This window comes from Scedosporium apiospermum (assembly GCF_000732125.1).
Source record: "Scedosporium apiospermum strain IHEM 14462 chromosome Unknown SEQ_SAPIO_0088, whole genome shotgun sequence".
In the NCBI taxonomy this organism is placed as follows: Eukaryota; Fungi; Ascomycota; class Sordariomycetes; order Microascales; family Microascaceae; genus Scedosporium; species Scedosporium apiospermum.
The window spans coordinates 912,692-936,468 of record NW_015971789.1 but is presented as its reverse complement, the minus strand read 5'-3'; the positions used below and the strand labels follow the sequence as shown (position 1 = coordinate 936,468).

The window sequence follows — 23,777 nt, the reverse complement described above, 5'->3', positions numbered from 1 at the left end:
GAGAAGCAATAGAGCCTCAACAACATGTGGTGTGGGATCTCTTCAAATAAGCTTATGAATAGGAAGCTTATTCAGGGCCACACATGCTGGATTGGCAGTGAGCTCGTTCACGGTGTAGAGGAACGCGTTATTTCAATATAAAGTGCCGCTGGATTCTGCAACACGGCGTTTGGTCCCGTAGTGTTGATCTGAGGACTTAGATTTCTAAGGCTCTCCCGGAGCGACACGAAGAACCTCTCAGAAGTGACACTGTTCGCCGGTTGATTGTCCTAATAAGAAGAGAGAAACACCAGGTGATTTACTGAGGATTCCTGGAAAATGAATGTTTCTATCATTTGTCTCGAGAGGAGCAAGTTAAGTTGTCGTCCTAGACCCCTTGGGGACGGCGTATCAATCTTATGTCACGTGATTTAAAACCATTTTGGCCCGTGACGAGAAGGATTTAATCCTGGAGTACAAAGGTAGCTTGGGCAGCTTCTTGGGGACGGCAAGCTCCGTCTGCCACTGTCATGACAGCCTGCCAAACAATTTCTGTTATAGCTTCAGCCTCCCACCAGAGACTCGCACCGACCCAAGCCTTAACGAGCACACCGAGTTTAAGGGTAGCGCACCAGGCCAGCTCTTCCATTCGCCTCCCGCCTACGTTTTTTTCAATCTATTTTCACGACAGTCCTGCCACGATGAAGCTCGTCAGGTATGCGATTGAACCTCCCCGCTCCGGTCATTGTCTTGCCCAGGCTCGCTTGGTGCCACGCGACTCAACGGGCGCGGGGCCCTCCTCCGCTCTCCTCGAGATGCAGTGACTAATGCTTCTCCGATTGCAGGTTTTTGATGAAATGTGCCAATGAGACGGTCACCATAGAATTAAAGAATGGTATGGCACCCACTTCCTCCGGCCGGCCAGGATCGCGGCGGAACAACGCACAAATCCTCCGCACCTCCTCAAGCATACACATGGCTAACAATTCATACTTCCTCTAGGCACGATCGTCCACGGCACCATCATGTCCGTCTCACCGCAAATGAACACGGCCCTCCGAAACGTACGCATGACCGCCAAGGGCCAGGACCCCATCTCTCTCGATACAATGAACATTCGCGGCAGCACGATCCGCTACTTCATCCTCCCCGACTCGCTGCCTCTCGACACTCTACTCATCGACGACGCGCCAAAGCCGAAGAACAAGGCCCGAAAAGAAGTGGCGGATCGTGGCGGAAGGGGGCGCGGGCGCGGTCGCGGTGGTGGCAGGGGAAGGGGACGTGGTTTCCGTGGGCGGGGTTGAGGTGCTCTCTCGGTTGGGGTTGTTGTCGTAAGGAAAGGTTATACGGTGGCTACGCTGTTGGGGGGTATGGGATAATGAAATATAAGCAGGTGGATTCGGCGATCACAAAAAGGAAAGCTGGGGATAAGAACCGGGGCTTGGGGTTGCATATATTTGATTCCTATGCAAGTTTTGGTATCCTGGCGTTGGGGCACTTAGAGACCAAACATAGCTACAAAAAAGTTTCTGAAGCCAAAAGAATTGGCTGGTTTCTCCGTAGAGGCTGTCTCCCAAATCCCGTCAATCTTTGTCTGATCATTGGGGTTTCTCTCTCCATGCTCGCATGATTTGGAGCTTCTCCCAGCCCGCCTTCTTCCCGCTTGAACCGACCGTCTCCGCCCTCCACTCGGGGCCCATATCACGTATCCGCTCCTTCACCTGTTCGGGATGGTTCTGCGCGCATAGGACGATGTAAGCGCAGCCCCGAGGCGACAGGACATCTCCAAGCTTCTCGATCACGCGATTCGTCACCTCCATCCCCTCATATCCCCCTGCGTATGCAAGACCAAGGAAATACTCTTCCTCTTCAAACGATGGCTTAAGCCCGGGGGTTTCCATTTTGCTGGTGGCTGGATCAGTCAACTTCGCCGGCTTCGCAGGCAGTTCTGGCGTAGGGACGTAGGGTGGATTGAAGACGAGAACATCAACGATGCCCCGAGTCCAAGGTCCTTCGAGGTCCGCGTTGGAGACGCCCAGAAACAAGCCCGTACCAACATCTAGTTGCTCGGCTGTCTCTTTCTCTTCGCCGTCTTTCCGCGCGAGCTCTTTTGTGATGGTTTCCCGAGTGGCACGACATGCGTGGGGATTAAGATCCGTGCAGGCGCATAACACTCCTCCTCCAAAAATGTATCGCGCATTCGCAGTCAGGAATGCGGAGACCACGCCGGAGCCGGAGCCGATCTCGAGCACAAATGGGAGCGGCGTCGATGAGGATGATGGCACCTCTGGGAAGAAGTGGGATTTGAGAAAAGTGCGCTCCGTTTCAGAGGAGAAGGTGTCGAGCAGAAGATATGAATCTTCTACCGGGTCGTAGACTAGAGAAGTTGGAATATGGGAGGTATCCGGAGTTGGCAGCATCTTTTGATGCTTGGTGGGGTGGATGGTGAGGTGAGCGACGAGTGTGCGTTTTTTTCTTTTGATGAGCTACGCGGAAACAAGATCTTGGCTGGTGAATGGCGGATGAGTTTATATCATTGATCTTATTCCTGTAAAGTTGAGAGGCAGCATGATAATATATAAGCTTAATTCGTCGATTTGCCTTGCCTTCTTTACGAAGTGAGGTTTGAATTTTAAGTCGTCCGCATTAAAAGTTCAATGTTGAGCTTTTCGATTTGAACGACGACCCCACCACCATCATCACCATCACCATCACTGCTTCTCTTAGACACCATTGCTCATCAACACATCTACTTTCTCAAACATCCAGAAAACAGGTGCAGAACAAAGCTGAATGCACGAGCTTGATCCATCAAATTCGGAGGCCTCTATATATTTATACATGAATGTGTGTTTGCATGTGTATAAAAGCAAGGTTTCACATGTTTGGAAGGAAGTGGATGATATTCGAATTCATTTACCCATCCACGTCCTTCAAAGTCGCACTCCCATCTGTGCTTTCCGGCACCGGCCTTTTCTTCCTTTCTTCTTGAGAGCATAGTTTCTCCAGTAACCTCTCAATACGAGCGGTAGACGCCTCAACTGCACTCAGCCGCGAATCCATATCAGAAATATCAAGCGCCTCCTCTGACTCCTCGACCGAACCCCTCATCTGGGGAGCAAGGCCGGGGTATGTAGAATCTCTTCTTCTAAACTTGCGCTCGCTCTGATGCGTGGAGTCCCGATGTGTGTACTGCCTTCGGATGAGGTGGTGAGTGAGTTCGTCGTCGGCGGCGATGGCTTCCTCGACCGTATCGGGAGGAGGCATGTCGAAGACGGCACGGATATCCTGACGCGCTGCAATATTCCACCGCTGCCAGAACCACTGCGATGGACGGGTCAACCGTGCCGAGCCGACTCGAGGCAACCTTGATGTGAGGGTAGGAGTCCACAGCACGCGCCGTTCCATGAGGGCAATGGCGAGGAGTATCGGTAGGTTGACGAGCCGCACGGTTGCGACGTGAATCTTGTGAAACCACCGAGGGCTAAGAACAAATTGAAGGGGAACGAAAAAGAACACGGCTAGGATGTTGAATGGCGGTTGATAGGCAAAAATAGCATCGCTTTTGACACCCTCTAGCGTAACGACTGCCTTGCGGTACTGAATCTCTGCCGCTGCGTCACGAGCAATGGCGGCGAAGGTATTCGACAAAATAGAAACTAGAATAGTCAAGAAGAGTGTATTCCCAAGGAATGCAAACGCAATCATCAGGGACGGGCCGAGAAGCCAGTGAAATTCGGTCTGGCAAGCGAGCATCTCATCAGTATCCGAAGTTTGGGTGGTCACCAGGGAAGGTTTCGATATGTATAATTGGGTAGACTTACAGATCTCTGGATGCCTGTTCCATCAAGACCAAACCAAATCCAGAGCATCCACTTTCCGGTTGTACTGTGTAACTAATGTCAGCAAGGGTCATTGTAAGAGGACTGACTATGCGTCAAGTTGGATTCTGAGCATACAAAGGATCATGGCTTCCTGGGTGCAACCATTGCAAAGATATGAGGAAGCCAACGAAACACCACGCTGACAAGACTGTCAACATGGCGAAGTCTCCCATCATTGCCCTTAATGACAGAAAGACCATGCTGTCCGACAGCAAGTTGAACCCGAGTCGAGGGATGACGACCGGCGCAGCTATCGCCATGACGTCGAGTGCTTGTTGACCCGGCTCTGAATCGTGCATGTACCAGCCATACGTCCGCAACGTTAGGTATGCCGCGTAAATGGCGATAAACCCAACATCGAGGAATGACCACAGGTTCTGGGTGTAGACATGCCTGGTAGAAAGGGTGAGTATATATCTGAAGTATGGGAAGGGCAGGCGAACAAAAAAAGCCTACCATCCGTGACCTAAAATCGTCGCGAACTGCTCGAGAGACCATCCGAAAGCATAAACCGAAAAACACAGTTCAAGTATGCTGAGTCTCGAGGAGTCCCGTTCAGCCATGAATGCCACATAGAGCACAGTCAGCGTCATGTATTGGATGAGCTCGAGAATGTTCCTCGTCCTTGGCACTATGAGGCGATACTGGTTAAGCAGCGGTCCTTCACGCGGATCATATATTGATATCGGTTTCTGTTTGTAATGATCCGGTATTAAGTCAAGGAGCCCCGATGGGGTGTATATCACCCGCCCTTGATAGATGGCATTTGTGCTAAAAAGGAAAAAGGTCGGGTCAACAAGTGCATTGAGCGGGAGGAGCATGCCGACCTCTTTCAAGCTCGGAATCCATAGTTTTACTTACACTTTCTGGCAAGGAGTCGAACTCAAGAAGTACTTGCTCTCGGTAAGGATGGCTATCTCGAGAGCAGGTAGTGGCCGATGGTAGAGCCAGGAGGTGGTCTCCTCAAACTCCCTCTTAACAGATTCTGGCGCATTCTGAAATGGCTCGAAACCAGCTACTAGAATATGAGAAAGGATAAGAAGACCTTCATTTCCATGGTTATCCTCGCTAAACCGTCTCAGAATCCGAGTAGCGACAAGCTCACACAGGGTGGCACGACTGAAGTTGACGTTATGGCGGTTGCTCAAATGGGACTGTTCGTGGAGGAACTGGGCTCGATTGACGAGGAGACAGTATACTTATGGCCCCGACGTTCCTAGGTTAGAATGTATCCTTAAGGTGATATATGCTTATTTCCCTCCGATGGGGGGGAACTGGGGCGTGCATATATGATGTCTTGGCAAGATGGGAATGGAAATGCATCACTCACCAATCGAGATGTCGTCCAATTCATACAGCTTATCAACTATGGGTCTCACAACAGTGATATTGATACGGACGTCTGTCAATTGTGTTTGGCTGAGGTAGTCTTCTATGACAGAGATGACGTCTCGGCGGATCCTGTGGATATTTGTATAAACCGGCAGGTGACTATGGGGGTTGGAGACACAGCTATAGAGAGGAATCCGTTCTTGGTCTTGCTCCCGTTCCCGATCCCGATCCCGATCACTTGGCAGCTGGATGAGAAGAGGCCGGCGCTCGCCAATGTGGTTGATACCTTCGATCTGAGTTGTATTCCGCCGACGACGGGAACCGGGTTGGGACATATCGTTGGGTGGACGTAAGGTGGCGGTTGGGTGTCGTATCACGGTTCAGACCCGGCCCTGTCTGCCGTTGCCACCAATGGAGGAATGAGGTTATGACGAATGTTTATCAGGGTTAATAGATGGCTTGGGTCTTCTTATGGAAGGGATGCAGCGCGACGAGACGTGGCTGAGCGCGTGATGTGAGATGGTTTCGATGAGATGGAAAGAGCCGCGTCTTTCGGATGTCGCAGGGCATCAATCAGTGTACTGATGATATGTTGTATTCGAATTGATTTGATAAATTGAAATCCGAATGCATATCTGTGCTGTGATTTATGAGGCAACAGTGATTGGACCAATAATGCTTCGTTCCAAGGTGCATATCCACTGAGGAACACCGTCATTGATTGATCTGAGACTTTGGTGGCTAGTGCAAGATTCAAGATACCCAGGCGGTTGTACACCCACTGTAGTGTACTCCGTAGTGTACACTGCAAAGCGGAAGTTTAGTAATACCCGGAGGGGCCCTCAACTTTCTTTCCTCCGCCGATCATCACAATGCACCACCCACTCCACCTCAGCCCTTGCATCGAGATTTAGGATATGATAAGATAATTAAACTTAACTTCATAAACTACGACGAGGCTGACTTGGAGTGTACACTGTACTTTTCGCTGCAGTCAGTTATTCAAAACCTGACTCGTCGATATCGCCCTCAAAATTTTGGAATAGAAAACCATTAATCATATACTCGGTTCCCCCATCCTCAAATCCGTCGTCCCATGATTCCTAGTTTCAAGTCACGTACGCTATTGAAACTGTTGAATGAGAGGGTGTAAAACGGCGGCATCACGACTGACACCCAGTCGGCTCAACACAGTTTTCACCTATCTTTTGGCTTCTATTTCGCCGCATCACGTCTAATATTTTTGCATCAATAATTTTCGCAGTTAGGTTATTATTGTTGTTTACAGCACTCCGTTTCCGACTTCTTCCTTCTTCTCCCTCTCATTTTTCGGTTCTTGACCGCTCCCTCCACCAAGCATAGGCCCGCCACTCCGCCTTGGATACTATTAGTCTTGACACACACACACAACTTAAATTCCAGCAAGACCAACTGCGGTGTATAAGACACCCGCCGATGTTTCAAAACTACTATTTATGAGAACTATACATCTGCTCCGTGAATATCCTCTCCGAACGCCATTCCTGTCGCTTCGTGTTCTTGGGCAGCGCCGCCCAGCAGTTGCTGGGCTGTCGCGCTGAGCTGGTCAAACTTCTACAACTCTTTAGGAGTGAGCCATCTTCTCATGGCAGTTCAATTCCAGCGCGGAGGGGGCAAGGAGGTGAGAGTGAGAACGGGGGAGGGACTAGACCCCCAAACTCAAGTGTGGAAGATGCCCACGTGTGAGCAGGCCGCACCCTGGTCACCCAGAATCCAACGCAAAGAAGAGATATAAGCTTTATGGGCAGATCCTGAACCCTGCCTGCCTGCATCTATCGAGAGTTATTTCTTGGCGAACAAAACGTTCTGCCGATGTCACTACCGAGCCGGTTAGGAGCCTTGGCGAGACGTGCTTTCGATCTCGCCAATAACAGGCGGAATGATGTCCAGACCCCTTGCTCCCGTTTCCCCGGGCCGCAGAAACGGGCGTCTCATTTCACATGGCATCGGGGGTTCCGACGTGATGGTCTGTTCGGCCGGAGACCAGGAGACCAGATCGGGCAAGGCTGTCTAGGAAGCTTCATCCAATTCTTCAAATCACAACATCGCTGCAAGGTGAGCTTGCAATCCCTGCCGTGCACATGGCTCGGCACACGGAGAATTTGTTCTAGTCAGTAGTGCGCCTCTGAGAAAACATCGAGGCTGGTTGCGTTGTAGATGTAACGGGCAGGCGTACCGAGTAGATACAGCAAAGCCAAGAAGATTGATGGAACGCTTGGGGAAAGCGGGCGTTAATTCAAAAGAAGCCAAATGCCCGAGAGAGCAAGCCCCCGACGGCCAGACACCTTAGCGATCTCATCATGAACAACTCGGAACACGAAATTTTAGATTCGATGCGGGAATAAAGGGCCATTGCTCGTTTAGGGGGGCCGCGTTATTTCGGAGTATTACGAAGTATGGAATGGGTTTGACGTGGTCGACTGGCCTTTTTAAGAAAGTCGAGGCTTGGCTGAGGCCAGGTTGACATGGAACTCTGAAGATGCCTGCAGGAAGGATCAAATCTTATGCGTGACCCCAAAAGACGAGACAATCAGGCCAAGCACCGTCCCATTAAGATTGCCAGATTCGGCCTAAAGGAAAAAACAGGGGAGCGAGCACTGATCATTGATGCCCTCGACGATATGTCGCACCCTCTAGCCCGCCATGTACGAGGAGTGGAGTCGTGGAATCCTCCAACTTTTACCCCAACCTAAGCTACGGCCCTAGACCCATTGATACCTGATTTAGTCTAGTTTGTCGTCCGATGGAGTCTGGGGAAGACCCCATAAACCCCATTCAATTGTTGCCAATGTTGCCAAGGCTTTGCCCCTCTGCACTTACTGCACTTACTGCACTTACATGGGTACAATATGGTGTATAAATGGTTCAGGGCAGCCGGGTTGACTCGTCCCTGCTGGGCCGACCTTTTTTTTTTTCTTTTTATTTCAAAAATATCTTCACCTACAGGCGGCTGACGTAGGAGGCTCGTGGTAAAATCTAAAGATGGACGACCTCAAATATTCTACGGTTCTATGAACTTTCCCCTGGACTCATGCGCATCTCGCATCTCCGCGGACTGGCGCAGCCCATGAAGTGCGACATCGCCATCAAACATCCATATGGCAGACCATGGTTTACGGTCGGCGATGTCGTGGGAGGCGCCATAAAACTAGAGTTAAAGAAAGATGTTTCTATCACAAGCGTGGTGGTGTCGTTGACTGGTAAATCTCCCGTTGCCCTGACCCCCCCAAGGCGGACCCGATGCGGCTCCGATACTAACCCGCATTTTTTCCCTCTGCGGAAGACCTCGTCGTGAAGGTCATGATAACTGACGAATATCGTGAGTTTAGGGAAGCTGACTTTGTCGTTCGTACCTGTTGAAGAGGAGTTTTGGATAGACGGATTTCCGGATTCTAGAGGTATCAAAATCACCAAGAAGGTAAGGTTATCGATGTTTCTCAAGCCCAAATGGGTGTCACAGTTCTACTAACGCGGTTCTTCCAGATCCTAGATTGCCATCACACTTTGAACCCCAGTACATATGAGAAGGACCACCGAGGATTAGAGAAAGGTCATCTTCGGATTCCATTTCGCCTTCAATTCCCCATCCCCCCATGCTCGCAGTTTTACGCACCCCCAAGCCTTGACATGCGCGAAGATGACCTCAGGGCCACCGTCACCTACTCTGTTCGGGTCGAGGTCAGCACAGCGTCCAAAGTGCGCTCGAAGCTAGTAGAGAAGCACGCGATTCTATTCCGGCCACCGAACCACGTCGTGCTTCATCGCCCCCTATCGATTCCCACAACGAGCATTTGCGCGATGCTCGCGGCGGACAGTTTGAATCCGGGCGTCACCCCGCCGTACGAGGCACCATATCTTCCCCAGTATTGTCCCGCATTGCAAGTGGATCTTACACTACCATCGCCTACCGTTTTACAACTCGGCCAGCCCGTACCGATGGAGCTGGATATCACGGTAACGGAAGACTTGATGTCGTGCCTCGGCTGCATCCGGCTACGACGACTACATATTTCCTTGACGGCGGCTACATCGGTGCAGAGCGGTCCTGCTAGCAGAGCGACGGAGTCAACTACGACCATTTGCTCCATAAACGGAGATTTCTCTCTCATTTCGGGAGGGAAGAGGGGCACTTGCAGGATTGATAGCAATCTCTGGCGAGACCGGGGTGTTCCCGAAGTGCCCATTTCATTTTCGTCCTCCAACGTGGCCCGGAGTTATACCATGAATGTGGTCGTCGGGTTCTCGAGCGGAAAGCGAGACAACATCGAGGTATGCGTCTTTCCGTTTTTTTTTTTTCATGTTTCCTTTACTCGTTCGCCCACAAACTTCTCCCCTGAAAGTGCTTTGTTCTAATGCCGAGTTCTAGTGTGTTGCCATGACCTCGCCTGTCAACATCTGGTGCCGATCGGATCTTCCACCGGAATATTCTTCCGATGGCTACATTCTCCAGAACGACTGAAAAACCTCCCCCCAATATAATAGACCAGACACTCGGCACTCTTCTTTTTCCAACCTTTATCGGTCCCCTATACTTGCTTGTCCCCACAGTTTCGGTCCGATCGGTAAAGGTCGGTGTCGGATGCTCATGATGGATCTTGCTGGTAGATCCCCCGGGTGGGGCATGGAAAGTCGGCTACACCTGGATTTATTGATGAAGCTCATGATTATGATTTTGAATTCTGTGGATTTATATTGATTATAATTTTTTCTTTTAAAATTCACGTTCCTTGTGGATACGATACCCAAAACCGCCACATACACAGTTAATATTTCCATGCCTCGGAAAGTAGTAGAGAACTGACTGGGTTAATCTGACTTACACCAGACCCGACATATGTACCGACTCGCACCGAGAAACAACGACAAAGTGCCAAACCCTCCGTACCTGGGGCCAAAACACATCCGAAAACTAACATAAAACTGCCCCTCAAGAGAGCTGCCCCATGCCCCTTACCCTTTGACGGGGTCATGGCTATTTTGCGCTAAAAAATGCATACAAGTCTACTTCCTAAAGAGCTTAGTTTTGTTCACCCATTCCCCGTATTATCTTCGTGGTCTATTGGACATGTTCGGCTCGGGCATCCAATCAACTTGTGGACTCTTGAGCTGCAGGTCGCTATCCCTGCGGGCGGCCTGGCGAGTCTGGTCCCATTGGATGGACACATGACCTGGTGGGTAGAAGTGTTTGCTCCAAAAGTTGGAGAATGCCTGTTCAGAACTTGAGGGGAGAATGGGGAGAGAACGGGGCAGCGGAAAACGACGTGGGAGGAAGGTGCCAAAGCCAAGAAATGCCAAGCTTTAGGATCAATGGGGGAAAGAAGAAAAACATGGGGTTTGCTCAACTAGCGATGTAGCAGACCCCCGCCTGGTGATATGGCATAGCTCAGGGAGTGGCTTCATTTCCAGGTGCGTCCAAACTTCGAATAAGAACTAATTACGACGTTGTCGGGTTGGGGAAGAGGTGCGCTAATGCTGGATCTAGCGATCTGGGAGAATCATACTGTAGACTCATAGATTCAAGGAGCCACCAGGAGCCACTGCTAGGCCACTGCATGTTTTGAAACTTGTAGAAAGAACCTAAGAAAGTCGATCTCCAGCTTCGATCCCATCACCCAGGACCAACATAACACTTGAAAACGATCGATTCGATTTGTACAGGTATTATCGATCAACGCAAAAATTCCGCTTTCTATACCTCGGTGCTCAGGTCAAGTAATATTGGTTGATGCCACTTCACAGCATTTTTGTCCTATAACATTATCTGGCAGTTCCGCTTCCAGGAATCTTATGTAATTAGCCCGCAGTTGCTATTACTCGTCTCCCAGAGTTGCACTGACTTGCGACGGAAATCGCCGGCCGCAGTGTTCTTTTTTTGAAGGTAACGACTTAGGAAAAAAAAAGCAGCACTTCTTTTCAAGGTAATTTCGAGATGCTCCGTACCGGTGTGCCGGGGCGGGCCTGATGAGTTTCGGGATTTGTCAGTTGGGCACGAAAACTCTGGCAGGAAGAGACCGGGGGAGAGAGCGCCAGCTGGTCGGTGAACGTAGTGAGGTTAATCAACGTGTCCTTGATCGAACGTCTCGTTGATTTTTTTTATTCTTTTTTTAGCCCGTTTGGACTGAAGTACGAGTCGGTGAGATTCAAGGCACGACTTTCTACTGACTCACTGGGAGAAGCTCTCCAGTGCCTGCGATAATGTTGAGGGGTCCGCTTCATCCCAACATCGTACACCACGACGGCACTCTGAGCGCGACATTCGAATTGCTAGACCGGAGAAAAATTAGGGGAGAGAGGGAGCAAATTAAAAGGCTACTACTATTACTACTACTAATAATAATAGTAAAATATAATGTGAAGCAAATATGAGCCTCAACCAGCTGAATTGCGAGGCAGCAGACCTTGGCTCTCACAATGTTGCTTTTTACCGGGCATCGATGGAGAGAGGAGGAACACGAGATTCGTTCTCTGTCAGTCGCGTCAGCGAAGCTACGGAGCAAGTCCTCGATAGTACGTCGCCAACCTGCCATACCATGGTAGGTAGATGCGAAGGTAACGAGAACTTGAGAATTTGTGGGTGTGATTTCATCTTACTTCGTAGGCCAACCGATCCTCGACTCACTTCAAGTCTAATACCAGATGTGGCATTCAAGTGAATATAACATGGAGCAACACAACTAGTGAAGTTGGGCTGAAGATCAGGGTGTCACTTTACTAAGGTGTAGTACGACGAAGGAGCCTTCCTAATGCAATAACGAAAAGCCAAAGCACACCGGTCTCCGTGTTTCGGTCTAGTGTCGTCTGGATCAATTGATCTTTATCTCCCGGGACAGGGAGAGGGAGGACTTGTGACAGACAAGATCAACCCGCTCAAAATTCCCGTGATTCGCCCAATCTAATTAATTGTACCTCAGTATCAATGGAGTATTGGTAATTACATCGATGTACCTTTGGATGTACGAACAGTTGAAGGAAAGAGCATTCAAATTGTTTGGTCTTGGAAGTTCTGGACCTCGACTGGAGCTGAAAGTTGATGAAGGAAGTGCGTGGAGGCGGCTGCAATGTGGAAGGGACAACCTAGCAGAACGATCGGCGATCTAGTTGTAGGACTTGTACTGCGTATTCCGCCAGGAACCTACCGAGTAAAAGTGCTCCCTCTCAAAACTTGCTTTGACTCCGTGAAATACTCCATAGACTCGACGCATCACGATCTTTCTAAATCTAGGATTTCTGACTTCGTACTGGATAAATCATTTTAATGTTTTAATGTTTGATGAGCTAGTTTCTTCGTCTCCATCTTCGTCTCCATTCTCCAACAAACGAGGTCGAGACAATTGGAGCTTGACACACGCGGCGTCCATGGTACGCTCGAGCCATCCTTGGGCCAGTGTTCCCTAGGTACCCCTAGTAGGCAGTAACGGCCATGCTGTACTCACGTAATACTTTGCTCTCACATGTCTTGACGTATCTTGTTCGTTAGTTTTGTTCCTCTGATCTCACTTTATCCCAAATGTAAACGCAGCCGTGACGCTGATCCCCTCCCTCCCTTCACTTGCATACACTTCATGCAGGCTCTGAATGCTCCGGGCAGCAATTCCTCGTCCTTCGTGAGTTCGCGAACCCCCTCAAAACTCCCGTAACTCTGCACTGGCCAACCGTAGACTAACGACCAGGTAGTACTCAGCAGTGTGCTTTGCATGGCAGGATACTAATATTTCCCCTCTCTCGCCGTTTTCTCTCTTCTCAGCCTTTCCTCTCTGACCCATTCATTCAACTCTCCCTAGCTGGCGAACCGACGTCCGATATTTGACATAGCCAACAATAGGGGGCAGTGTTGGGAGGAATCCTGTCTATAGTCCGGTGTTGCTGTCGGCCCGCCGGCGGAACACACAGGTCGTCATGGCTTCCAAGACAGCCCGCAAACGACAAGGCCTACTATCTGCCGTTTGCGAGTCAAATGAGCCCTGCAAGAGGGCACGAACGTCACAATATACTCCTACGTCGCCTCCTAACCGAAAGGGAGAGGGCAATGGAGAGGGGGAGGGAGAGGAAGACCACCACCCCTCCACACAGGCTCTGCCTTCCACGAACTCAACCGTCCGGCGTGTTTTAGCCATTACTGAACTCCTTGAGAAGATCTTACTTGCGTGCGACCAAGAGACTCTTCTCACCACTGCCTGTCGCGTCTCCAAACACTGGCACAGCGTGATCCAGACCTCCGTTTCTATCCAGCAGGCCCTCTTCTTCTTACCCATCCGCGCGAGCCCTGGCAAACCCACGCCCAAGCCCGTCAAGAACCCCATATTGGAGAAGCATTTTGCCCACCTTTTTTCTCTTCGAAAGACTCCACCATGCCATCACATGCACGGCTTCCAAGATTTGGACTTTTATCCCATGTTCGACGTTCGATACCCCCACGTCAAGGTCGTCAACGCTGATCCGAACGCCGAGAATATGACCGGCACATCTGTGAACCCAATTGATGTCGACCTGCTGTATAATGATGAAGATGGTGCCCTGGAGGACATTGGCGCCATGGCGGCGCTTAACGAGGTGCTTGGAGCGAACGGAGCGGCTGTGCCTACTGGGCACGCCGACCCTAATATCGACCTCATTACTAATTTACAAAGTGCTGGAGCCGGCGTCTCCAGACCTGGATGCCCGCCGAAATGGAAGATGGCGATAGAGTGGCCTGATGCTGACAACCTCAAGATGGAGAAATACCTTCGGAAAGGTGCTAGCTGGCGGCGCATGTTGGTCAGGCAGCCACCGATGCAGCGACTTGCATACTGCGAACGAACCCATGTCAATGTGAACTATCTGGCTCACCCGTATTACGACTATTACAAGGCTACAGTCGATTATCCCGTCGTCAGCAAGCCTGCCGAAAAATCTACCGCTGGACCCATGTCGATCACTACTCTCCCGATCACCGCGACTGGTGGAGTGCGCATGGATGCGCTCTACGATGTTATCCAGCTCAACCTATCCAGGACAAGCATACAGGATCCCAATGACGACGACGAGGACACCTTCCTTGACTCCACCTTCCACGTTTACTGGGATGGCGCTCCCAGCACAAACCAATGCCCAGACAATCTTCTGCGCAAGCAGATGAAGAAGCTCGTCGGAAAGGGCAAGTCCAAGTCGGACACTATCGTTGTGCAAATCACGGCTGCCGAACGACCGTTGAGCTTTATGTGTCTGGCTGCCCCTCATCTCACCGATTCATTCGGACGCCATTTCCGCAGCCTAGAAGCTGTTGGCGATCCGCACCATCTTCACAAGAAGGGAGTCCATGTTATCACCGGTCCTAGTTGGTTGAAGAAGAAGTGGGTAGCGGACCGCATCGACGGCGAAGCGCTCCTTCTTCACTGGCACGACTTACTTGGCCACAGTTTGATTGGCGATGGCCCGGGAGAAGACGATGATGTCGACGGCTTTGACCCATTTTTAGACGACGGACCTGATGGACCCTTTGGTGGCGACCTTGGAGACCTTGAGGACTGGTTCGATATCGACTTCGCCGGATGGGACGAAGCCATTCTCGACATGGTTTGAATGTCGGCCCCACTCTAACAGTCGAAACAACGCCCATTTTTCTCAGATGAGGGCTCTGGACAGTCTTCGGCCGCTGATTATCAAGCGCGAAATTCGGGAAATGACGCCATGTCTGTATTCTCCAGGGAGCTCTTTGACAATGAGCATGAATGTACGAAGTACTTTACCCATGTATTACTTTTCTTTTCTTTTCTTTTCTTAAACACTTTCTCGTGCTCCTCTTCCTTGCTTTTCTCAACCCTCGGATCATGTTACTTCCACACTCTTTTTCTTCTTCCCCCTTTTTTGCTTCCTTTTTTTTTTTTTTTTTTTTCTTTTTCCTATTTTCACCCTTTCTTCTTTTTCTCTTTCTTCTCTCATGTTGAATTGTTGATGCAAGGTCTGGTTCATCTTTCAAACACGGTGTTGGTAAGGAGGAAATTGGCGAAGGGCGGTTTTGTTAAAAGGCAAAAAGACAATGGTTTCATTTCATTCCAGTGGTAAACGGCGAAGACGGAAACACAAGGGCAAGGCGGGCAAGGCGTACTAAGTTATTATTATAAAGGCAATGGTTGAATTGACATATTTAATGCTGTAACGCGGCTGAACCAAGCCCTTTATTCTACTACTCCTCCATACACATGCGTTTCGGGCTGTATACGTCTATATAGTCCTAATGCTTCCTCCCTCTATCACCATGTTGATGCTATTTAACCAACACGAAAACACGAACATCTGCAATAAGTAAAGAAGAAGAAAAAGGTTTACAAGCGGGCCTTGTTCCCCCTACCCTCCTTCTCCCTATCCTCAATCATCCGCCAAGCAAGCTCAGCCAACGGCCCCCTCGCCGCCGCATGCACAGCGGCCTGCGCCGAGCTCGCCTGCCTCACGGCCTGCCTCGCCGCGATGCCCTGCAAGACAGCGGCCAGCCTGAAGAGGTTGAACGCGGCGCCCCAGGAGACCTCGCCGCCGGGCCGGGGGTCGTAGCCTCCCGCAGATCCCTTGCCCTTGGCCGCCGAGGCGGAGGCTGTGGCGGAGGCGTACATAGCGATGAGGTCTTCGCGGGTGGGCAGGCCCGGGGTGTTGCCGGGGATGAAGGCCGGGTTCGAGACGAAGGAGTGGGAGGCTGTGAAGGGGGAGGAGGGGGCTGGGGCGGTTGTGAATGCTGTTAGGAGGTTGGAGAGGTCGGAAAGGGGGTGACCTATTGTGGACATTTCCCAGCTGGTGAAAACAAAGAGCATGTTAGCAGTCTGCCCATCTCATTGCCAGCGCAGCATGTACTAGGGGGGAAGAGGGTGAGGGGGATAAAAACTTACTCTAATATACCAATAACCCTCGGCTCCGTCTTATGATAGACCAAGTTATCAATCTTGAAATCTCCATGGACAATCACGGCCCTGTCAACAGGCTGCTTCTTAAGATCGGCGAAATATGACACGAGATCCTCCATGTGCGGCAAGGGTCCGACTTTCACTCCCGACTCGACATCGCTCACGGCCTCTTGCGCCTTGCAGATGGTCGACCACGTCTTGATCTGGCGCGAGTAAAAGTCCTTGTCTCTGCCGAAGGAGGCGAGGCCGATGGATGCGGGGTTGATGGAGTGGAGGTTTGCGAGGGTGCGGATTGCGTCTGCCCACCTGTTATGTTTGCCATCTCTATTAGTTGTTCTGCTTCTTTTTCGTATTTTCTCTAAGATTCGCGCAAAACAAGAGGAAGGGGGGGAGCACATACATCGCCGTCCTCGTCTCGGGATCCACGCCCGGTATACTAAAATCCTCAAAGATCCTCCCGTCCAAAAACTCCATCACGTAAAACGGCGTGCCGACAACGGAGTCGTCCTCGCACAGGCAATACGTCTTCGGCACGGGAACCCGCACGCTCGCGGACCCCTGGGCGTTGGCCTCGCCGATGGCGCGCATGATGCGGTACTCGCGCTCGACCTTGTGCGCCGTCTTGGAGAGGAGCTTGCCCGGGGGCTTCTTGCGGAGGACATAGCGGATGCCGGTGGCGGAGGTGAGTTGGTAGGTGGGATTGGATTGACCGAAGCCGAACTGCGAAGGTTTGGGGGGGTTTCGATGGTCAGCGATTTGCGATGGGATGGAGGATTGATAATTTGGAGAAGGGAGGTGGGAAAGGCAAGTGGGTAATTACCTGCTTAATGTCGAGGGGCGTCTTAATCTCCGGGACGTGTTCCTGGAGATATCGCTCCAGGTTCGCCTGGTTGATTGGGTGCCGGATCGGACCAGCCATGGTGTGAGGGAGCGCGTGAGGAGGCTACCTTTTCCAGACAGGATGACGAAATGCTTAAATCCCCCCCAAAAAATATACCCCGTATTACTTCCTGCAACGACTTTCAACGTTGTCTTTGGAGGTGAAATTGAAGCCACTAGTGTTACAGGACGGGAGGGAATATTTCGCACTTGGGGACCAAATTATATACTTTGCACGTTTCCCGGAATTGTACTTTTTTAGCTTTCCAAACCCCGGGCGATTATTCCGAGGTCAGCTTCCTACATGGGAGGTTGCTTTGCTAGATTTGGTAGATTTGCACGGCGTCGGGGCATGCGGGGAGGGTCGAGCATGGTGGGAGCTAAGCTGGCGAGCTGCAACATGCCGAGGCTCAACGGCGACATTCATTGGAGAAACCTGGTCTGGCCTGGCTTCGCAATTGTTCGGTGCCGAGACGCGAGACACGAGGCATCGGGGCACGAGACACTAACCGAAACAATCGGCCAGGCCAGATACGCTCTCTCACCCCTATGAAGTAAACTACTCCCTCTCTACTTCGTATAAGGCGCCGTCATCTCGAACTGCCCTCTCATTTGATTCCAATTGACGTGGTCGAGGATGCGCCGTCGAACGCATCAAATCGATCTCAGTGCCCCGAGTACCCATCTAGCAGCCAACGATCGGCTCGGCTCTACTTGCATATGACAATGCATACGACAATGGACGAAGCACTTCTTAACTCTCGACTAGTACTATGATTGTATTCATGGCAGACCATGTCCGGCGACAGATGGGCCCTCATCAAAAAAGTTCTATATCAGTTTCGCTTCCTCCAGGACAGCATCGCCTTTTTTCGAGAAGAAAAACAAGGTCGATGGGGGGGAATCAAAAGGCAGTCTCTTTCCTCTTCGCCGTCAATGTAAAAAAAGACAAAAGAAAAGAATAAGACAACTCTCTTCGCATCACAGTCATCACCACCGCCGCAAATACCTTGTTGCGCTTCTCTCTTAATTTTAATCGTATTGATTAGACGTTTTCCTTTTTTTTTTTTTCTTCTTTTTCTTTTTTCTTCCCTCCCCCCATCTTATCCTGTATACCAGTCCAAATTCACAAATGCCTTTGTTCCCCATCCCATGTATTCCTTGCAACTCAAAACTACCTCCCATGGTAACCAGACCAGTTTCTCCCGGCGCCCCTGCCGGAATTTCATAGCAGTATAATCAAGGGTAGAAACAGAAGAAAACAAGGCAATGATTGCATCAAATGAAATAAAAAGACGCTCTCGATAGACGGGGGACAGAACCACTTCCCATCATAAAACAGGGAAAATGTGTATATGTGCGTACGTACGTGAGAGGAGAGAGAGTTATGACAAAGGAAAAGACGAGGCTATGAAAGAGGAGGGAAAATAAATACGAGTCAAAAGAAATCGGTGATTTGAGGGGATAGAGTTTTAGAGAGAGAAAATACAAACAGAAAAAAAAATTAAGGAAAAAAACCAAGGGGGTATCCTTCGTCGAATCGTCCATACATTCTTTCCTGCCCGTTTCCCAAGTTGTTATGCATCCCTCTCCCCGGTCCGTAGATACGCCCTATGCTGTTGCCAGTCAAGAGGCTGTCATCAGAGGTAGAAGAAATAACTAGAGTATGCTCCGAGAGGTTGGGAGCGAAAATTGGGAGTTACCCGCATCCTAAGCCAAAAGGCTGAGGCTGTGGAGTATCTCTGCTGATTAGAGAATCCCAGAAATGCGCGGTGGATTCTCGATAGACTATGACATGGGTTTCTCCAGTCAAGTGTACGAGTTGAGTGTCCAACATCAACCTCCTCAGGGCCCTTGATTTGTTAAGAGCAACATGGGGGGAAGAATGCCGCTTGTCCAGGAATTAAAAAAAGAACGAGGCTTGGTGAAAGTAATAGCAGTAGTGACAAGGCGTCGGAACAAATGCGTGTGCACGCTTAGTCGCTAGTCGCTAGTCGCTAGGCGTCGGAGCTGGGGCAAGCGGATATGTGAGAGCCCCCATCCCTGCCACACAAATTACGCCGCCTGTCCGCCACCGCCTTGTTGGGCTTTATTCGCCTCCGACTTCAACTTTTTGTTCGGCGAGTTCGAATTTACGTCGGACTTCCGCTTCGTGCCACCAGTCGATGTCGTCGTCACTTCTGCCTGGTTAGAGCCCGCATCTCCTTCCTTCAAGTCACCTCCTTGTGGATCCTGCTGCGCTTTCTTTTCCCTTTCCATAGCCGCTACCTCCTCAGCTGTGAGGAAACGGCCACCCGGTCCGCGAGGTCGTCGCATTGCGTGATTGTGTCGAGACTCGTGGAGGTAAGGCTTCCGTCCCTTGGATGTCAACCGGAGTTGCTCCTCGAGTTTCTGTCGCGCCACACGTCTCTTAAGAATCCTGTGAAATTGCTTCGCATTCACATATAAAGGAGACTCTTCTACCGGTCCCGTCGCGATTTCGGGGGTTTGCGGGTGTTGCATCGACTGAGGATGCCCCATAGCTCCCGGCCCTACACCCGGGCGTCCAACGTGACCCATCATCGCCTGGGGGCCGGGGACACCGGGGCTGGCGACTTGACCTATTTGGCGTTGGCCGGCCATCTGCGAGACATTATTTAATTGCGCCGGCGACCGAGGTCCTCTCTTCTCATTCTTCGGGTTCGCGCCCATCGTAGGTGAGCGCTGCGGCAGACCGGGGTCGGACGACATGTAAGGGTAAGTCGATCCAGATGCTGCTGCTGTCGCAGCCATCGCCGCTGCCTGAATTTGTGGCATGCCATAGTGCATCGGCTGCTGCACCCCGTACTGTGGTTGATACATGTTGTGGTGTTGGTTCTGGGTAGTGTGTTGTTGGGAGAGGATTGGAGACGCTTGCGTGGTGTGCGAAGGAAGACCGTGGCTTGTCGGCGAGGTTATAGGGTTCGCTGAGCCAGAGTTGGTATATGGGTGAGCGTTCTGTTGCTGTTGTTGAGCGTATTGCCCGTACTCCATGCTCCGCTGGACTGAGTCGAGCTCAACCAGCCGAGAGCACCGATTGCGATGAAATCCAAAGGTCTTCGCCACGAGTATGTGAGCGCCAATTGGATTTCGAAGGTGCCGCGCGGGTTTTTGGCGTTGGTGTCTTTAGGGGATCAATGACCTTCGGCGTCTGGGGTCGTCTTGGGCGGGGAAGGGGGTCGGTCGTCTTTGTGGGTATCGATTCGAGGATAGTGGGAAAATAAGAATGGCGAATAGGTATTGACGCTTTCAAACGCCTACTCAGAGGGTAGAGGTTTAAAATGGCCCAGGAATTTGGGTATTAGTTGGGCACGCGTTGCCGACACTTGGGTACCTCGTTGTCGGTGGTCCCTTGGGAGTTGATGTTGGGGGTTGTGAGTGGATGGGTCCAACAATCTATTGGATATGCGTGGATGAGCTGGCAAGAGGCGAATGTGGTAAGTGGGCTGCCCAAATAGTCGTCCACGGCATATGCAGGACGGGGGGGTTGCGAGGTTGCGGGGCGGGACGTATAAGTGGCTTTGCCTTACCTTGAGTATTGGACAGGCGATCCAAGTATGCAGAGGAGCCTGTCGCGAAGTACTGCACTGAAAATGACAGGTGGGGAGACGATGAGGAGCCTGGCGATGACGAAACAGGATCTCGGATCTTCAACGGTCGGGCCAGGAAAACAAGCACGGGTTCGATTTCGTTGAAACGAAACTAAAGCGAATCCCGAGCAATTTCTTGCCCTTAATCGAGGCTTGGAGAAAAAATGATTACAGGGAGAAATGGATATATCACCCTTGCCGTCCCTGAAGATCTATTCGGCCGTGTTTGTTAGCACGCATTTACTCGTATATGAAACATATAGACGGGGAGGTAATAGCTTCGACAGAAGGTCGCGGCGCGAGTGACATGCGGTAATGGTGGTATGGGGCGAGGTGACGGGAAGAGGGATGAGCCACGCTTTGTCAGAAGACATGGAGACATGGGATACTTGGAAGGGGGCAGAAGGGGGGTGCAAGGTAAATTGTGCGTGCCTTGGGCCGCAGTCTGTGATGTGTTGGCAGGGCCCTGCCATGCATGCATCTGGCCCACACTTGGCTCTCAGCGGCGCTACTTGCTTACCCGGCCTCGAAGTGCAGCCACTGAGGAGGGGGAACGAAATGTAAAATGTTACACTGCGACGAGGCAATTGGGACTTGGCTCCGCCTTGCAGAGCGGTTGGAGCCAGGCGCTTATCCCTCCCTGACATTTCCTCCCATGCACCACAGAGGGAGTCCACCCGAGGGCGTGGCGAATCGCAAAGCGTGAAGGAAGCCAGGCAACAAGTTTCATGATGGAAAATAAACATGTCAAGTCCTAGCCGAAGTGCAGATGCGACGATTGACAAGGCCAAAAAAAAAAAGGGAAAAAAAAGGCGACCAAAAGAGGAAGCAGTATTGCCACTCTCGAGGCTAAAGGCCAAGGCGCGGGTTCCATGTAAATTTTCTTCCATGTTCCCCGCTCTCGACCGTTTGCCCTTTTGGTTCGCGGCTTCGTTCGAAGGACCGAGGCCCCGTGGGATATCCCAACTAGGATACAAGGGGGGAACTCGGACAAAGGAGGGATTGACGTCGTGTGTGAGGACAGGAAGGCGCATATGGATCCGGCAAGTTGGGCCAGACTTTCTGGAAGCAGCCTGTGAAAGGCACCCACTAGGCGCCAACTAACAAGAGCAGATGCAGCGGTTCGAAGAAGAGCAAACACTCGAGACAGCGGCATGCCACATGCCAGAACGCCAGCGCGTAAAATGGGTGTGTCGCAAAGGGAGCCAGAGAAACGAATTTTACGTACCTTTCGCTTTGGCTAGGCCTTTTGGGGAGCTGGTGCAAAAGATCCAATCGGGCAGGATGGGATGATAGCCGGGACAATGCCGCTGGACAGTGTTTAGTTAGCTATTGTGCCGCATAGTTTCAAAGCGTGGCAAAAAAGCAAGGGAGTGTCAAATTGATATCGCCAATATGAAAGAGGAGCAGTCTTCGGGACGAAAAGGAAAAATGTGCAAATGAAGATGGAGGGAATGCAAGACATGCGATAATTATTTGGCCCCGGAAAACAGGCAGTTTGGTCGTCTGCTCAGATGGAACGCATTCATCACTGGGGATCTAGACGAGATGGCGTCTGCTCTAGAGAGCTGAGATGAGGGCTGAACCAAACGAGGGGGTACGTACCCAAATCACGTCTCGTCGCGTCGTGTTGGGGAAGTGGGTGTTGAAGCTTCTTACCTTCGGGAGAAATCTGGGCGAGACTCGAAGAGCTCTCGCACGTTCTGAATGGATGTTTCCAAAGAAGCTGCCTGTCCTTGAAGAAAGGCTTTCCGCAGACGATTGACGTCACCTGATTAACCTTCTAGCCAATGGATACTAGGAAGAGCGGATGTTTGACGATGATAGGGCCCTGCTTTGTCGCGGAATTGAATCTGTCTGGGCGATTTTCTTGTCGAGGTGTCGCGAAAAATAATTGTGGGTGCTGATTTGCTGGTTGTGTTGGGTTTGGCGGGCGAATGGGCGAATTAAGTCGGGCACGGTCTGGCGACTGGTCGGACGCCTTTTATTCTAGTGGGGAGGGGGGAACCAGTTAAAAAGGAAAGAAGAGGGCAAGGCGGGAGTGGACGAGCCTGCCGCGATCTTTCCAAAGTTTGGGGATTAAAATGATAGTCGGGTCAGGACCCAGAAAAATGGACTGGGCACTAAGGGAATGAAGACACCAAGACCTCGACTGAGAGGCCCAACTTGGCAGTCTGCACAAGAGAACGGAAAATTCCGTAATGTGGCTGGATAACGGAACTTGACCGTTTCTTATTCTGGGAATCGACGATGTTTTTTTTTCCTTGTTGTGGTTGTGTCCTTCACTTTCTCGGTCAGCCCCACCTTTCACGTCTTTCTGGTGGGAATATGCAGCTGGGCGAAGTATTACTGTACGCAGTGCAGTGTGGAGGTGTGTATACCTGCTGCCAGCTGAAATGTATTTTTTGCCGCACGTGGCAGAGAAAATGTCTGGTCGAGTTAAAAAACGAAAAATCGCACCAGTTTGCTGGGAGGGCGAGTCTGTATCAAACTCGGATTAATCTCGAGTCGGCCTCGCTTTTGACTGGCCAAAGTTGATTGCCAAAGAGAAAATGCGTGTTTCGAAATGAGAGGATGGAGATCGGAGACCAACCAGAAGCTCGGAGGAGTTCAGACTCGAATCTGATTGATTCGTTTTCTAGTCGCTGAGAGAGATTGATTGGTCGTGGAAGGAGGAGAGGAGGAGGGACGAGAGATGATTTGTGAAGGCGGGACCGAACACCTTTAAGGATTATGACTGGCTGAATCAGCCGAGTTGTGGGTCTCCTTTTTCTCACCCTCGCTGTGAATTGTGAAGAAAATCAACACAGCCTGTCCAGGATGGAGGGACGCGACTGGCACCCGACCATGCAGCCTTCTTTTGATCATTTGCTGACTTGGCATCCCGTTTGCCAGCTTCAAATTGTACTTGTATTCCTTCACGTCACGCCCACCAAAATCTCCCATTGTCCTCGCGTACGAGGAGGAAATTTGAGGGAGTGGCATTAATAATGAGCTGAGATACGGGTACTTGTACATCGGTAAATTCGGGCATGGGGGGGGAAAAGATCATGTATTTTTTCAAGAGCACGTTACGATGACTGCTTGTTGGTACGGTGAGAAGATGAGCCGGATGCCCAAAGATTGGTGCCGGGACTGTGTATGTATACAGTATTAATACAAACTCGGAAAAACATACCTCACTCGCA

At 50.9% G+C, this 23,777-nt stretch overlaps 4 protein-coding genes and 3 pseudogenes across 4 annotated transcripts; 3 read left to right on the top strand and 4 right to left on the bottom strand.

Moving 5' to 3' along the window:
- Positions 1–680: 680 nt before the first annotated feature.
- SAPIO_CDS3252 (uncharacterized protein) lies at positions 681–1,283 on the top strand (the record flags this gene model as incomplete). Its single annotated transcript, XM_016786085.1, has 3 exons — positions 681–694; positions 825–874; positions 982–1,283. The coding sequence occupies 3 exons, from the start codon at positions 681–683 to the stop codon at positions 1,281–1,283; spliced, it is 366 nt and encodes a 121-aa protein (XP_016644091.1).
- A 294-nt stretch (positions 1,284–1,577) lies between these two features.
- SAPIO_CDS3251 lies at positions 1,578–2,399 on the bottom strand (annotated as a pseudogene; the record flags this gene model as incomplete).
- A 496-nt stretch (positions 2,400–2,895) lies between these two features.
- Positions 2,896–5,530, bottom strand: SAPIO_CDS3250 (uncharacterized protein; the record flags this gene model as incomplete). The annotated part of the gene is made up of 5 exons (XM_016786084.1): positions 2,896–3,720; positions 3,804–3,867; positions 3,939–4,256; positions 4,725–4,881; positions 5,194–5,530. The coding sequence occupies 5 exons, from the start codon at positions 5,528–5,530 to the stop codon at positions 2,896–2,898; spliced, it is 1,701 nt and encodes a 566-aa protein (XP_016644090.1).
- Positions 5,531–8,265: 2,735 nt separating this feature from the next.
- Positions 8,266–9,693, top strand: SAPIO_CDS3249 (uncharacterized protein; the record flags this gene model as incomplete). The annotated part of the gene is made up of 4 exons (XM_016786083.1): positions 8,266–8,434; positions 8,564–8,652; positions 8,718–9,503; positions 9,601–9,693. The coding sequence occupies 4 exons, from the start codon at positions 8,266–8,268 to the stop codon at positions 9,691–9,693; spliced, it is 1,137 nt and encodes a 378-aa protein (XP_016644089.1).
- A 3,437-nt stretch (positions 9,694–13,130) lies between these two features.
- Positions 13,131–14,792, top strand: SAPIO_CDS3248 (annotated as a pseudogene; the record flags this gene model as incomplete).
- A 743-nt stretch (positions 14,793–15,535) lies between these two features.
- On the bottom strand, positions 15,536–17,021 carry SAPIO_CDS3247 (Uncharacterized protein; the record flags this gene model as incomplete). Its single annotated transcript, XM_016786082.1, has 4 exons — positions 15,536–15,992; positions 16,088–16,408; positions 16,503–16,822; positions 16,923–17,021. The coding sequence occupies 4 exons, from the start codon at positions 17,019–17,021 to the stop codon at positions 15,536–15,538; spliced, it is 1,197 nt and encodes a 398-aa protein (XP_016644088.1).
- A 2,015-nt stretch (positions 17,022–19,036) lies between these two features.
- On the bottom strand, positions 19,037–19,993 carry SAPIO_CDS3246 (annotated as a pseudogene; the record flags this gene model as incomplete).
- Positions 19,994–23,777: the final 3,784 nt, after the last annotated feature.